Here is a 16,661-nt window from a genome sequence, read left to right as displayed (position 1 = left end):
ATGAATAAAATTATTTTCAGATATTGAAGTTTAAACTTACAAGGAACAAAAGTTCCATTACAATGTACCATCAAAACTTTAATTTTGTCAAGTTTTAATAGTCACTATTCTGACAGAAGTTTTTGTTCATAATATTTGGACATGTATTGATGGGAAATTTTTTTTTTATTGCAGGTCTGAAACATGGTCTGAAAACTATGAATTTTTATTTTTGTACAAAATATTCATTTAAACCCTGAGAGTAAACAAATGTTTTTGATTTAATATTTTTTTGTATTATTTCATTATATAAGTACATTTATGACATTTTCCTTGAGTTACACAGATCAGTCAGCTGTATTGAAATTCTTTAAATCAAATAAGGAAATGATGACCTGAATCTGTAGGTAGTATTCAACTGAATATTTAATTAAATTTAAATGTTTTATAATTCCAGCCATTAAACCCAGATATTTTTAAATCACCACCTATCAGAATCACTGATATTCCAGCCACTAAAGATATTTCACCAAGTGCAGCCTCATTCACCACATTTAGATCTGCCTTTCCTGAGTACTCACCTGAGTATCATCAAACCATTGTGGTGAGTATATTCTGCTGAATGATCTTTGTAATACCACGAGAACCAAGGAAACATTGAGCCAGTATGTGTGTGTGTGTGACTTTTCAATGCCCATATACTATTAGTTACATAGTCATTTAGTGATTAATATAGAATTTACCCTGATCAGTAGTTTTATACCTTGCGAGCATAGCCAGGTCAGTTATAAAACCTAATACTGAAATTTGTCATGGTATGAAGGGACATTTCTGTGCTATCTAACCACTTAATGTCCGAGTACAAAATTACCAGTATTTGTAGATATTTTAGATGAAAGAGTAATCAAGGGAACCAAGGTTATAGCAGAAATCAAAAGAATGTAATTCAGGGACAAAGACCAGACATGGAAAACAGACATACACAACAAAGAACATAAAGTAACTAAAATCATATTACAAAGTAACAAAAGCAAATGAGCAACTCCACTAAAAACTGGGAGCATGGACCAGGTGCACCGGTAGGGTAAGCGTCCTCTGCTTTTCTAGAAACACCCGCCGAGTTGCTCATAAAAAGTCAAGTCCAGGGTAGACAAACGAGGAAAGGAAACTATGACCTCTTGAATAAGTCAGTTTTCATGGTGCAGATGGATACACCATAACGATCCACGAGTTCATGATGACGACCATAAAACTTCTGTAGTGATGACTGCAATCTTGTAGCAACATAACCATGTTCCAGAAGCCTATTTGTTAGAGATCTAGCGTGATACAAAAAGTCTGCATAGTTTCTGCAAGCTCTGGCATAACGTATGAGTTGTGATATGAACACTCCATATGCAGGTGAGGAAGGGATGTTGCCACAGATGAAAGGAAATTTGACAATTCTGAATGAAAAGTCATCATGTTTGTCGTAAAGTTTGGTCGATAGTTTTCCTTTACCATCGATTTCTAAGTGTAGGTCAAGATATGAGGCTGACTTCACAGTGTCTGTAGTATCCTTTATCTTAAGTTCTTTTAGGTAGATGCGATGTATCAAATCCCCGAAATTAGGATTATTTAAAGATAACATGTCATCTATACAGTGGAAACTGAGATTGAATGATCTAGCCAAACGATATTCTTACTTTCTGATCAGATCAGCTATAAAGTCAGCCTCATAAAAGTGAAGGAATAGGCCAGCAAGTAAAGGAGCACAATTTGTTTCCATTGGAATGCCAATCATTTATTGAAAAACACGTCCACCACACTGGACAAATATGTTGTCGATTAAAAATTCCAGCATTTTGTAAACATCTTCCTCTGTATATTTGGAAGATGATTTGGAATTATTTCTTACAAAGTATTAGGAATCTCTACCAAGAACTATATATTTGTATTTAGGTGTACCATCTTTCTTTGAAAAACAACGATGTATAATGTTTTTAAGTTAGGATTTTAACTTAGTACGGGGAAAAGAAGTATGCAGTGTTGAAAAATCGTAGGTTTTAATGCTATTATATTCAGATTATAGTCTTGAACTGATTGTCTCCAAAAGATCAGGATCCACATTGTGATTAGACCATAAGCTGAAGAGTGAATCTTTTTCCTTACCTTCCAATATAATTTACAGATTTATTACAAAGTTACTATAAAGACCGTCTGTCTACTTGTTCCAATTAAGTCTGCTCCCCCAAAGAGCCCTGTGTGTAAGGGTGTTTCAGACTATATATTCAGTTATCTTGTTTATTAATGACTTAAAAATTTTCAAATTGATGGTTTGGGATAGCAGTCAAAGATTGCAGGGTACATAGTGAGATTTGTTCATGTGGCTGAGCTTCAAATTTATTAATATGCCCTCATATTTTGTCAAGTGAGATTAAGAGTATTCTAAAGGTTAGCTTAATGATACCATCTCGTCTATCTTTTTTTCAGCCAATGAATGAGGATGTTATTCCCTCCTCTGGAAGTAACCTGTTTAATGGTTTAAAGTATCCTCCTCTTAAAATGCTGATTGACTTGGACATTCTACAACCTGGAAGTAAAGTGTTATCAGGCAGTGGAAGGGTATAATCAACATAATTATGTCCCTCCCCACTTTGGTTAGGAGACATGTTAAAGTTTGTCTCTCTGTCTGCATACGTTTGTAAGCCCAACTCCTCAAAACCTACTGCACCAAATTCCATGAAAATTTGTGGGTGCTTGTGCATATTACAAGGAATTTATGATCCACTTAATTTTGTGGGCAGTATGTCTCTTTAAACTTTGGAAGGAGAAGGATAAAAGGTTTTTGCATGCACTTTTAAATGTACTTTAATTTAATTTGATTTTAATGAGCTACCTGGTTGGTTGTTTTCTTTTTAAAAAAAACCATGATACTTAGTCCTTTCCTTCAAAATTCTCAACAACCAGCCCGAATAATAGAGGACTGTATAAGATACAACTAGCCCGAAACAGGAAATGTACATATCATTTCACTAGCCCGAATTAATATTTACTAGCCCCGGGCTTTGGGCTAGTGGTTAAAGGCAAGCACTGAATTACTTGTTACTTGATAAATTATTCTGTGACCACATTTACACCGATCAGTCTGTGATTTATTGTTGATATTCTCAGGTGAACAGCTTGAATCTAATTTTCCTTATCTTGATCAGTGTGACATTCTTTCCATTTATCCAACAGACATTCAGTGTTGCAAATTTTAATCTTTTTAGGATAAAAAGTTTAGAGCCAGTCTTACTGAAGATGGGTGTATTGAGAGCATTGGTGGAGAAATATTTCTGACACCTGTCAAATGGTTAGCTGCTATTCTGGGAAAACCTGTCTCTAATGTGAAGAAAATCAAAGCCTACAATGAGGTGAGAAGGTCTGGATTTCATTCTCTATGTTGGCTAAGATTTTGGTATATCAAGGTAGTTGATGGGCTGGTGTAGTGATATACAATTGTAGTTGATTTGGGGAGGAGGTGAGGGCTTGTAATACACAAAAATAATTGTTCAAAGGTTTATGAGGGGTGGGGCTTTTGATATACTAAAGGATTTGAGGGGTGGGGCATTTAGTATACAAAGGTGATCGAAGAACTTGGTTTTTGATGTAAATAGCATAATAGAAATTAAAAAGGAAGAGTGGTTGATGATGCATTGAAGAAATTTAGGCTGGAGGGCTATTGATTGTGTTTGATGACACCATGAAAATGTTTCACTAGTTGAATAGTTGAGAATATCATTACTGATTACTGCATTTATAACTATACACTTACATAGGTTAACTACAGAGGAAGACCATTGATGGCATATGTTGAAGATCCCACTGTTGAACCATTAGAAGGTATTGCATGTGTTTTTTCTTACAATATTCCAAAAGTTTTCCTAACCATCTCCCTCAAAAAGAAAAGTGAAAGATTCACCTCGGATGAAATTGTTAATACCCTTTATTTGAACAAACAATTTTTGCATGTGAAATAGAACATTTACAAGATCTGTCTTACCCACTTCTTAAAAACTGTCAAGTATGTTTATACAATGAAACCTGTCTAAACCAGACATTTCTTACATTATCTCTATATCAATGTGTTATGAACCTTGGAAACCGAACACCTGTCTATGCAGAGCACTTGTCTAAACCAAACACCTGTCTAAACTGAAAACAGTTTTAATGTCTGCAAAGGGTTTGGTTATTACAGGCTTCACTGTATATTACAAATGCTGGTGGAATAGTATTTTATCCATGTTTGACACCACCATATTTGAATGGAAAAACTAAATTAAAAAACATAACTTACAAATCATTTGAAAGTTTTTATTCATTATTTTACATGTATCTCATGCAAGCATCACAGTAACTTAGACTGATTTCATTCTGTTTCGAAGGAAAGTTCGATAGGCATTTGGTGAAATTGAATGATACAAACATATCACTGAATTCAAGAGTTATGTCCCTTACCCTAGGTCTACCTCCTTATCTTCAACTTGGGGAAGAATTGTCATTTGTGACAATATTCCACACTTATTTTTAAACTTTTGTCTCATAAATTATTGTTATTTTTTATTTCCTATATCTGTCTGATAGTATGAAAAATAATTAAATGACTAATGAGTATATTTTCATGTTAGTTGGACATATTATGTCAAAGAATTCTTTAAAAATTGTGAGACAAGCATATTGAGAGATATTTATTTTATGCTTGAGAATGTCTTTATAAGTAAACCTAAGTCTCCTGTGCAGACTGTTAGGGTAAGCATGTATGATATAAAAAATATCTAATCCGATTTTATTTCTTTTTTCAGAATCACACACATTTACCCCAGAGGTTGTAAACAGGTAGGCTTGACTGCTGAATATTTTATGTACAGATTCATTTTAGAATTACATGTAGGCATGTCAAATGAAAAAAAAATGTGATGCTGCTAAGTTTAAGCAAGGGGGCATAATTAGAACAAGGAATGTAATTTGTAATGTGGACATTAAGAACAAGATTGAGAAACATACATAACACCATAAATAATGTACAAAACCAAAAAAAAACAAAACAAATTACATATATATGTGCAATCCAGACTCTTATTTTAGTGCTGTCCAGGTGCACTGGTAGGGGAAGCATCAACTGCTTTTCTAAAAACTCCCACTGTGTTCTTCATATAAATCTGGGTTAAAAGTAAAGAGAAACTGTCATTGTAAACAAATCTGCTCTCATGAAAATGGCCAAACCTGATTATAAATACATAAAATTGCAGAATTTTTAATCCGTTTACACATCACAATCCAGGATAACATAGAAAGATTAATTCTAAAAGTGGTTGAAATGCCCTGCTTACTTTTTCCATCATTTTATGGCCACACAAAGGGACCAGGTATTACATGGTACCCTCCTAAAAAGTTGGCTGTCTGCTCGTCTGTCCATTCTCCAATGGTTTCCAGATGAAAACTTGAGACAGATCCATGATTTTTTTTCAACTTTGCACAACTGTTAAGTAGCATATTATACACATTAAGTTCAATTTTCAGCAAAATCCAAGATTTTGCTCTGGAGTTAGTCTATTCTGTTGTAGTTCTTGGTAGAGATTCCTTATATTTTGTAAGAAATAATTCCAAATCATCTTCCAAATATACAGAGGAAGATGTTTACAAAATGCGAGTACATACTTGTCCAGTGTGGTGGATGTGTTTTTCAACAAATGGTCCAATGGGAACAAATTGCATGCTCCTCCACTTGCTGACCTATTCTTTCACTCTTATTACAGTGTATCCATCTGCACTATGAAAACTGATTTGTTCCTCTTTTGACTACCCTGGACTTCACTTTTCATGACCAACTCAGCTAGTGTTTCTAGAAAAAAAGAAGATGCTTACCCTATCGGTGAACCTGGTCCATGTTCCCAGTTTTTAGTGGAGTCCGAGTTGCTCATTTGCTTTTGTTACTTTGTATGTATGATTTTAGTTACTTTATGTTCTTTGTTGTGTATGTCTGGTTTTTCATGTCTGGTATTTGTCCCTGGATTACATTCTTTTGATTACCGCTATAACCTTGGTTCCCTTGATTACTCCTGAACATCTTGCCATTCCCATTTTTTTTCACCATTACATATAATGCTCTATCTTTTCCCATATAACCTGGTGTATTATGTGCGTAAACTCAGCTGTTGGACAGTATCTATTTCATTTGCAGAGAAGAAGACCAGCCTGATAGCCAATCCAGTCAAGACAGTTTGAAGAGGCTTAAAAACTTGTTAAATAACTGTACAATCAGACTACTAGGCGAGAAGGATCTTGTTAGTAATGAGGACCTGCCTGAAAATTTCTGGACAGAGGACTTCTCTAAGGTTAAATTGGGTCCTGATCATTGGAAGGATATTGATAAGTGGGATTGAGATAAGATGCTACTGGTAATGAAATTTGATTTCTTTAAGATCATGTACTAATTTTGAATAAAAAGTATACCCATATAAATATATTCTTTTTGTTATCACCTGATTAAAGATTCTGGAGGTATTAAGTGATTTTCATATTTGTCTGTCTCTTAGTTGATCAACCAAAGATAGCAGCTACAGTACAGTGCCTGGTGTGTTCGCTCAGTTTGACTCTTCTACTTTTAGTTTTTGTGTATTTTATTTTTTATGTCATCTTAAAATGGTATTGTGCTGTTGTGGTCTGTGTTGTTGTCTATTGTTTTTGCTACAATTTAAGTACTACTCAATCTTTATGAAATATTTGACAAAAGATTTTTTTTGGGGGGTGGTCAGTTAAAATTCAACAACAATTTTCTTCTTTGAGTTCTTTGATATGGTAATTCAAACCATGTTGTAGTATTTAGATTTTCTGGTTTGGTGCCCATTTTCAAGTTTGTCTGACTTTGGGTCCATAATGGACTTTTTTATTTAAAGTTCAACAAAAATTATTCTTGAGTCTTTTATGTTCTATGATCTTAATCATTCTGTGTCAGATATCAATGCCTTGTTATATATTTAATCACAATCAAATTCAGTAATGTATCGATCTTGAATGAACCATTCATTTCAAGGTTCAACATCCTCGGTCATATCAAGCTTCTCCATGTAGAGCAATTTATTTGTTTCTGGTATGTTGTATTGTCTCTGTTTAACTCAAAGTCTAAGCTATAAAAATATTTTAGAAATTCAAATTTTATTTTATAACAAATCTTTCAATATCGCAAAATATCAAGGTGTTCAATGTACATTGAGGAAAGTAGATGCCTGGCTATATTTGAATTAGAAGTCTTAAGGTATTGTCAAAATACATATGATTTTTTTTTATCTTTGATATTAGCTCACCTGGACAAGAATATCATTTACATAGATCAAGCGTAGAACATGGCAACTTCTGCTATTTTTAGACCAAAGGGGTCAACTCTCAGTTTTATACACTAGAAAGTAAATGTGACTCTCCTTCTATGGCTGAAGAGCTCAAAAGTTTTCATTGCTCAGTTATAGAATGACACTTTGAAAGGCCAAACCTGGCCCAAGTGAACGATTCAGGCTCCTGGGAGCCTCTAGTTATCGATCAAGAAAAAAACTCTGCTTTAAATCATGTTTCAAATGTTATAAATAAAATTGATGTTAGTGATTTTCTTACAATCTCATCGATCCATGTACATTTTTAATGGATTAAAAAACACGTCATTTCGAGCACAATACACTAAAGAATGAATATGCTTTATTTCCATTAACTGATCTTAAGTGGTTCAAGAAAAGAAGATTTTCAAAATTGCACATATACGTGTGGAAAAATTAAGAATTGTTTCAGGAGCCACAACTCCTAAATTAGTAAAGGAATCGTTTCGAAAATGTCGGTATTGGTCAGTCTTTTGATGCTGAACTATGTAATCCTCCAAAAAAGGGCAACAACCTTTGAGTTGTTTGCAAAAAATTGCCTTCTGACCCCTATGTTCTATTTTTAGTAACAGGGGTTATGTTTTTGTCACGGATCAAGAATCCCAACATTTATTTTTTTGTGGAATACCATACAGAACAATTGTTTTTTTAGGATAATATTTTCAAAGTTGTACATACGAGGAATGCCCAAAAAAAAAACTTTTATAGGGGTCATAACTCCTACATCAGTTGTAAATATCCTTTGCAGAATTTCGGCATATGTTTTCTCTTAATCCTGGACAATATTATCCCCTGCAAGAATTACGCTAAAGGCTACGGTTTTTTTAGTATTTTTAAAAAAAATGCCTTTTGACACCTATGTTCTATTTCTAGTAACGGCGGCTATGGTTTTTTATAAATCCCGACAGTCATTTTGTGCACAATTATCTAGAGAGGAGAATTTCGAAAATTTGTCGACGAGGAGGGACGCTAAGTGATGGCATAAGCTTACTTGGCCTTTGGCAAGGAGAGCTAAAAATAACAAATGTTTGTTTACTGGCCTGTTACCCTACATCTATTACTTGTAGCTGTCTAGAGACTATGTGAGAACCAAACACGGGTAACCTAAAATTATACATTTCATCTTGTATTGGCATTTAAGAATAAATTGCATAATTGTAAAATATGAACTACTTTAACTTATAGTCAACAAGTTTACATGATCTTCCTACTTATTATTGCCCATACATGAGATCAGAAGTAAACTTTAATACAGTCAATGAAATGTAAAATATAGGTTGCAGACTTCGTTTGGATGCTGATTCAATATCTTAATGTATCCGTATATGACTTCAGTTATATAATCCTGCCATTTATATTTAATGAGGTATGATACCAAAAAGTACTAAATCGTGATGTTTTTACAAAAAATTAAGTGTTTTGTCTTCTTTTGGCATATTCTTTTATATATTTTCCCTATATTCAACTATGATGGAATACAAATATAAACATGCAGGTAGATTGATAAGAGAAATACATTTAGAAGGACCTAGATAAAAAGGAATTAGAGTGTTAAATCAGGTGTAGAAAAGATTGCAACAAGAATGAAATTTATGAAAGATTTTTGAAAATGATTTTTACAGGCATTAGAAAAGATTGCAACAATATAAAATAAAAGATTTTTGAAAAAGTCAACAATGACAACACAATGAATACAAAGTGATGACAATAGCTCACGCTGACCTTCGTCCCAGATGAGCTTAAATATACGATGAGAAAACCAACCTCTTCTAACGAAATTCTGTTACTCAGAATGTTAGTTTAAAACGCCAGACTTTGATTAATTTAAGTTTTAATTAATCTGAATTAAATATGATCTATTGGAACAGAATGTAAACTTGACCTGTAACTTATCATTGTGAACTTATTATTTCATTGTCTGGAAGCGTTTAGGGGTAAAAAATCCTTAAAACGATTATTTCTGTAAATTTTGCTAAGTTCAAGGCCCGTAATTTCAGTAAAATCATCGAAGTGAAACCAAACACAAACTTGTATTGTAACTTTTCACGGTTAATTTATAATAAAAATCATGTCAATATCTGCAAATGTTCAGAAAAAAAAATGTCAGGAAAACGTTTATTTCTGTGAATTTTGATGATTACAGAGCCCGTAATTTCCGTAAAAATTAGCGAAAAGTATACTTGTCCTATAACTTATTATGGTGAACTTGTTAACCAAAACAAAGTCCGGAAAACTTAAGATGGACTGACGGTCAAACGGACGAGTCAAACACATTTTACCCTGAGCAACTGCATTGCGTGGGGTATAATTATTTAAGCTCAGAGTTCTTCTCCTTTGAAATTAAGAGAACCCATATTCCATAACAGATGTAAAAGATTAGTACTGCCACTGGAGTTGCGCACAATCAGGTGATAAAGGGCAAGTGATTATTTACAATTACGACATACTGTGAGGTGAAATATTGCATGAAATCAATCATGAACTTACGCCAAAATTTTGTATGTCATTTGACCATAATGTCAAAGGTCATGTTCAAAAGTCACACACCTTAATTGGTACATGACACTCAACCTTGGCGTGAAATACACACATACCAAATGTCAGATATCTTAGTAAAAAGGTAAAAAAGTTATGGCACAGGCAAAACTTTGGTGGTATTTTGCCAAAATGTGTATCTTATTTGACCATGAGGTTGACAGGTTAAATTCAGGTAAACTTTCATCTATTCTGGTACGCAACACTCCACCTTGAGAGGATATACCAACATACTAAATATTAGAAGTCTAGGTCAAAAAGACAAAAAAGCGTTATGGTATGGACCAATTTTGTATGAATGGCGTCAAACTTTGGTATGTTATTTGAACATGAGGTCAAAAGTCAAGTTCAAATGTCAACCACCCTAGTATGTGGTGCCTGGCCTTCAAGTTTTATAATCTCATACCCAAATATCAGATGTCTAAGTGAAAAGACAAAACAATTTTAGCCCAGACAAATTTTTGTCTGGTATTTGGCCAAAATTTTGTATGTCATTTGATCTTGGAGTCAAAGGTCAAGGTCAAAAGTTATCCTTGAACATTACACTCTACCTTAATGTGATTTACTTACATACCAAAAATCAGATATCTTGGTAAAAAGACAAAAAAAAAACAATATAACCAAGACAAAGTTTTTTATGGTATTTTTCCAAAACTTTTATGTTATTTGTCCTTGGGGCCAAAGGTCAAGGTCAAAGGTCACCCACCTAAAACATTACTCCCTGCTTTGGTGTGATATACTTAAATGCCAAAGATCATGTATATAAGTAAAAACTAAGACCAAATAATAATGGCACAGATAAAATTATGTATCGTATTTTGCCAAAATTTGTATGTTATTTGACCTTGAGGTTAAAGGTCAAGGTCAAAAGTCTACCACTCTGGTATGCAACAATCTACTCTGAGAGGATATACCAACATACCAAGTATTAGAAGTCTAGGTTAAAAGACAAAAAAGTTATGGTCTGGACAAAGTTTTTATGTAGCCTATTGTCGTACATTTCAAATTGTCAAAAATTAAGAATTTTGGTTGCTATGGTAACCAGATCTAAACCAATCTGATTGCTTTGTACTTTATTGTAAATTGTTTTTCATAAGACATACTTCATTAATATAATTATGTAGTTTGACAAATTTCCACCATTAGATACAAAAAAATACATTCAATGTGATGTTTTTTGTGTTTTTTAGGCCCAAAATTGGTGGTTGCTAAGGAATGGTCGTTGTTATGGTTACGGTGAAAACATTTTTAATTTTTTTATATTAATTCTTGTTTTTCCATTAAATTCTACATATTGCAAGTCAATTTGGTTCAAATGTCTGACATCGATAAATCACCCACTGCATGATTCTTAGGTGGACTGCTACTTAACAGGTCTTAAGTGCAGGGGCGTATCCAAACAATTTGAAAATGAGGGGTTCCAGCCGTGGTTCCTCAGAAAGGGGAGTGCTGGGACATTATTTACCATTTTTTGTCATTTTTACACATGAAAATGACAATTTTTCTAATAAAAACGGTGGTCCTGCACCCCCTCTGGATCCGCCGCTCAAGTGCTTATAATACGTTAATGCTGCCAATCTCCGCGTGGATCTAACCCAAACAAAACTATGTGTACACCAGCAATGCTAGAGATTGTCTGGCAAGCTATTTTCTGACTTGGGTATTGAGGAACGGGATTCCAACCTCTTACGTTGTAGGAGTAAACTATGTCATATGCCTTGTCAGCTGTAAGTGACCAAACACAAATTATTTACTACGAGATGAATGCAGAACATCTCTTTGGGGTCTTGTAAATCTGCATGGAAATGTTATATGTTTTCACTCCGGGAGTAAATAGTATTTACGATGCTTTAGAGAAAACAGAAAAAACTAATCGTGATTACACTTGATTAAGTTTGAATCCCCAGCTATAAATGCCCGGGGAAATAGGTACTTTTTAAGCCATCTATAATAAACCGTTTGGTTACTATTTTACCTCCGTAAAGTATTGAACAAGTTTTTTTTTGTTTTGTTTGTATTTTTTGTTTTGTTTTTTTTTTTTCGTTTCGTTTTGTTATGTTTTGTTTTGTTTTGTTTTTTTTTTATTTTTGGCTAACGCAAAACTAAACCCACTGTACTAACTGCGCGAGACTTGATTCATTGACTGCGGTTCAGATGCTGACAGTGGACGTGGAAACGTCCATGACGTTGAATAGATACGTACGTGGATACCATCCTGTGTTATGTTTCTTCCTGAGCGACATTCCAACGCACAGATTCGAAAGTGTCGAAAATAACTACACGTACTTACGTGTGTTTTATTGGTATCAGATACACGAGGTACGTTCATGCAAGCATAATACGTATACATCTGACTTCACTTGAAAAAGGATAAAAATGAATCGTTTTGGTTTTTAAGTTTTGGGTAAAATATAACTATTATATATTTTTATATTCGGAGTATTAGTTCAAAAGCTACCTGAAAGATTTTAATACTTTTTATACAATGATGGTCTTCATGTTAGTTCCTTTCTTTGTTTTATATTTCTGAGTTTGATTGCCCAATGGGCTTTAAAATCAGCACTGACTTATAACTGAGAAAAAAGGGGTGGGCCGTAAAAATTATATGTTCGATTGGCGTGCTGAAGTCACTAGTCTGTTACAAAACAATATTTATTATGGTTTTATTTCTAATACGCATGTATGACTGTACAGGGTGTCAATTAGCAATTGCATATACATGTACCTATACTTAATTTCAGTTAAATTCGCCAAGCCATGTTAACTCTGTTGAGCTGTATTGTTCCTACAGTAACCGACAAGATACGAAGAATTGGTAGTAAGTATCCGTTACAATTACGTGTACCTCCAACCTCAGTGGTTGATTCTGTGAGAGGCTGTTATTGATCAATTTTATCCAGAAAATTTAATAAACGAAATTAACAAAGAATTTCCAACAAAATATGATATCAACCCCCTTGGCCCCTACTTTTTTCGGATCCGCTGTTTAATTTCCTCGACAAACTGATTGACTACGTATTTAAGCTTTAGCAAGGAATTGTTATAAAGGGCAACCGTTATTTTGTTGGGTTTTTTTTATTGTTTTGTTTTGTTTTGTGTATTCTATTCTTGTTTTTTCTTTCTTTTTCTTTTCTTTCTTACTATACTAGAATTATCGTATTTGCGTTTTGTATTCGATTGGTAGTGTTCGTCTTGTATTCCATTGGTAATTTTCGTTTTGTTTTCGATTGGTTGAATCTTACATTTTCTGGTAGTAGATGAACGGTTTAGCTCTTATACTAGATAAACGGTTTAGTTTTCAGGGCTGCTGACCAGCGTATGCTGTCTCGAAAATACGACGGATTTGGAATTCCGCTTGAAAAATCAAAAACAAAGCCAACTGTTATTGGAATTCCAAATTCGTCTCGCGAGACACCTGAGGAGTTTGCATATGCTTTTCTGGCTGATCTTTCTGACGAGGATTTGAAGAAATATTACGATGACGTGTCTTCTCAACGTTACATTCCAAATTTGCTGGTAAGTTGGGTGTTTATGTCGATATTTGACCTCCTCACAGCATGTTGCTACATTGAAATGCGCAAACGTTACCGCAGCTACGTATTTAACAGAAATTGTACATACGTAAGCGTTGCCATCTATACTTTATCGTTAACTGTAAACGTTACCATTTCTATGTTGTCGTTAACTATAAGCGTTGCCATGTCTACTTTGTCTTTAACTGTACGTGTTGCCATTTCTATATTGTCGTTAAATATAGACGTTGTCAACCCTATTTTTTTCATTAACTGCAAGTGTTGCCATTTCTATATTGTCGTTTTAACTGTAAGTGTTGCCATCTCGATCTACGTTGTGTAAACGATTCCTAACGTTGGTAGTAAGTGTAAGCCATAAAGCAAACTCGATGCAGCGCGGAAGAACATATCATTGATCTTAATTTAAGCTATTACCTTAAGCAAACTTGTAGTTTCTTCAAAAGCGTAAAAAATGAAAAGAAGTATAGTCGCGGGTCCAGAGATTTTTAGGAAGGGGGTTCCATGCTCTGTTTGGTTAATTTTGCATGCATTTAACAAAATGTAATAAAAGGCGGTTTAAACCGCTACAACCCTCCATCTATATATAGCTGGATCCGGCAAGGGAGCTTATCAATCCAACCACCAATGCGATTTAAAAAAATGTACGGCCTTGTTGACTGATGAATGGGTGGATAAACAGCTGTTACAGCTCTGTATAATTTTCTGAATTGGTTCTCTAGCTATCAGTCGGTAATATAAAAATTAGGTATTTTTTAGAGCTGTTATCTGCCTGTGTATTCAAGTTTTTCTCCGTCTCTATTGTTTGTTCTTTTACTTTTTTCTAAATTATTGTTGTTTATTTGTTGTTTTCTGTACTATGTTAACCGATTCTGGTATTGTATTTAACTCAGAGAAGAAATCAATACCCCTATGGTAAAAATCAATCAGAAACGGAAGACATAGATACAGATAGTGTCGATCCAGTCTCTACATGTAATAACGCCTTTGTTACAAATACCTGCAGCGAACTCTTGGAGCGGACTCCAATTTTGAAGCAGTATAACACAATCCTGAAAAACATGAGAATGGTATCTATAATTTTCTTATCATAATTATGTTAGTCACGATAATTATTGTTTTTTTTTTACGGTCTTGACCATCCTTACGGATCTCGCACGACTGCCCCTTAAGGGGATTCTGTTAGTAGATGTCTAATAGTAGTTAGAGGTTGCGGAACCCAGCCTTCGGGGTACCTGACCGAAGAACTCAGTCAGATTATGCCCTATTAATGGCTGGGTTGCTCTGTTGAAGATCTTTCCTACTCCCAGAACCGACAAGGGTCCAAATGTGTTTCCCCACTCTTACCTATTTGGGAGTACGTCAACTTGTAGAGTGGTGTTAGTCTCGACTCATGGTAACTTTTCCATACCCCGCCACACGAAGAAGCGAGGTTTTACATGTATGTGATACCATTCAAAAAGTTGCGTGTCCGTCCCTTGACGGTTTTCAGATGATAACATGAGAACGAATGCACAATTGTTAAGTACTATAAATACAGGATAAATTTGTTTTCAGCAAAATCCAAATTGTAGTTTTTGAGTTAGGTCATTTTAAACAGTTTGCCCCATTTCCACAATAACTAGGCGGGGTATCACATAATGTTCCCGACATTAATGTTTTATTTTCGGCAGACATTTGATAAAGCACTGCGAATAAATAACAGTAATTGGAATCTACCACTCAAGCTTGAAATGTTCACTATTTAGATTTAACAACAAAATAATAATATATTCAGCTGCATAAAAAAAAATAATATAAGCATTTTATTGAAATGCTTACCAAGTTTCTAGTAGTGTATTCATATTAATTAGAACAGTCTTAAAATAAAAAAAAAGTTTGTCATATCGGTGGAGTTTTTTCTCTCGTGTTTTAGAGACTACAAACTTGTGATGTATTTCTTATAAAGAACTATAGTTCTGAAATACTCAACGCGTACTGTTCTGCTTTCCTTCATTCATAAAATAAAAAAAATGAATCTAAATATTTTGGACAGTTTTAACCTAATACTCCAGTTTTCATACCGTCAACTCAAGAATTAATGTATTTTCTTCTTTTTTTTTCAATTTTAGCCTTACTGGGAACGTATGCCCGATGAATTAGCTCCTATCGCAGACCCCAAAGTCGAATCTGATAAAAGAGCTACTGTCGCTGACTCAATATGGAACTATGACCTTGGTTTTAATGAGTCCATAGAGGATGATTTTGATATAGATTGAGAGATAATAAAGCTCAGGATGTGGAGGTTGAAACCCATTCGTACTTGAAGTCGATTCCTCCAGCCTTATAGAGCTCATTTAGCTCGATCCATCTAGTCATGATGTTTCGGCAATGGCATCTTCAGTGAATCTCGACGACAAAATAGCACGGAAAAAACTCACTTTGATCACTAGTGTACATCATATGTAAAACCGAGTCCATTCAATTTGATAGAGAACAGTAAATATAGATTCTCGTTCAGTCTCTAGGGGATTGCAAGATTTCTTCACTTTTAGATTTCAACTCACGATATTTAACTATCGAGAGTGGAGAAATCTTGTAATCCCCGAGGGCTTTGGAGGTGAATCTGTTTCTCCCATGAAATCATTAGAAAACCCGAAAATGTAAAATGGCATGTAAACTCTCGCAAAAATTTAATCATTGCCCGGTGGCCATGGAATGGGAGAATATCAGATATAAGACTCTATGTCGACGACGGTATGAAATATGTTACGTATTTCTGCCTCAAGCCTCTGTAACACTCAGTGTCGGAGAGTTAATTATGTTCGTTCTTACTACTACTGCATTGTATTCTATGCTTGTATTTTTATTTTTAAATAAAAACTATTATTTACGCTTTAATTGAATTATTATTTTTTTTATTTCATATATCTTTTTTTGGATAATTGCACATCTTGCGGCTACTAGACCCTTTTAATCTAATTTGTATTTAGATCTAGTAGAACTTTCTCGCCTTCATTGCGTCTGGGATCTGTACTGGCAACAAATTTTAGGTTAGGTGTGATCTTACAGTAATTTCCTAAACCTAAATTTGTTTCTTGGATATTACATTTTTCAGTTTTATCTGGAAATTAAACGTATAGTATTGAACAATTTAAGGTTGAATAAAACAAAGTTAGCATTGAAAATACAAAAAAAACAATAGTAGGTGTTACCTTTACTATTTTACCTTCTTTAATGTTTTCTTCGTGGT

At 34.1% G+C, this 16,661-nt stretch overlaps 2 protein-coding genes across 4 annotated transcripts in view; both read left to right on the top strand.

The window, feature by feature from the left end:
* The window catches only part of LOC148606084 (uncharacterized), a 33,469-nt gene extending 27,007 nt beyond the window's left edge, over positions 1-6,462 (top strand). For all 3 annotated transcript variants that reach the window (XM_088544998.1, XM_088544999.1, XM_088545000.1), the window contains 6 exons: positions 437-583; positions 2,452-2,583; positions 3,231-3,374; positions 3,780-3,843; positions 4,803-4,836; positions 6,182-6,462. In XM_088544998.1, the coding sequence (XP_088401124.1) occupies positions 437-583; positions 2,452-2,583; positions 3,231-3,374; positions 3,780-3,843; positions 4,803-4,836; positions 6,182-6,383 (723 nt within the window). In that variant the 3' untranslated portion in view covers positions 6,384-6,462. The remainder of the gene's footprint in view (positions 1-436; positions 584-2,451; positions 2,584-3,230; positions 3,375-3,779; positions 3,844-4,802; positions 4,837-6,181) is intronic.
* Positions 6,463-11,820: 5,358 nt separating this feature from the next.
* Positions 11,821-16,562, top strand: LOC148606083 (uncharacterized). The gene is made up of 5 exons (XM_088545933.1): positions 11,821-12,218; positions 12,641-12,717; positions 13,195-13,415; positions 14,323-14,499; positions 15,541-16,562. Exons 2-5 carry the CDS (start codon positions 12,657-12,659, stop codon positions 15,685-15,687), a joined length of 606 nt encoding a protein of 201 aa, XP_088402059.1. The 5' UTR covers positions 11,821-12,218; positions 12,641-12,656; the 3' UTR covers positions 15,688-16,562.
* Positions 16,563-16,661: the final 99 nt, after the last annotated feature.

The sequence above is a fragment of the Perna viridis genome, chromosome 9 (assembly GCF_037379345.1).
Source record: "Perna viridis isolate PV_CMFRI_1.1 ecotype Kerala chromosome 9, ASM3737934v1, whole genome shotgun sequence".
Lineage (NCBI taxonomy): Eukaryota > Metazoa > Mollusca > Bivalvia > Mytilida > Mytilidae > Perna > Perna viridis.
This window is presented reverse-complemented; position numbering and strand designations above follow the sequence as displayed.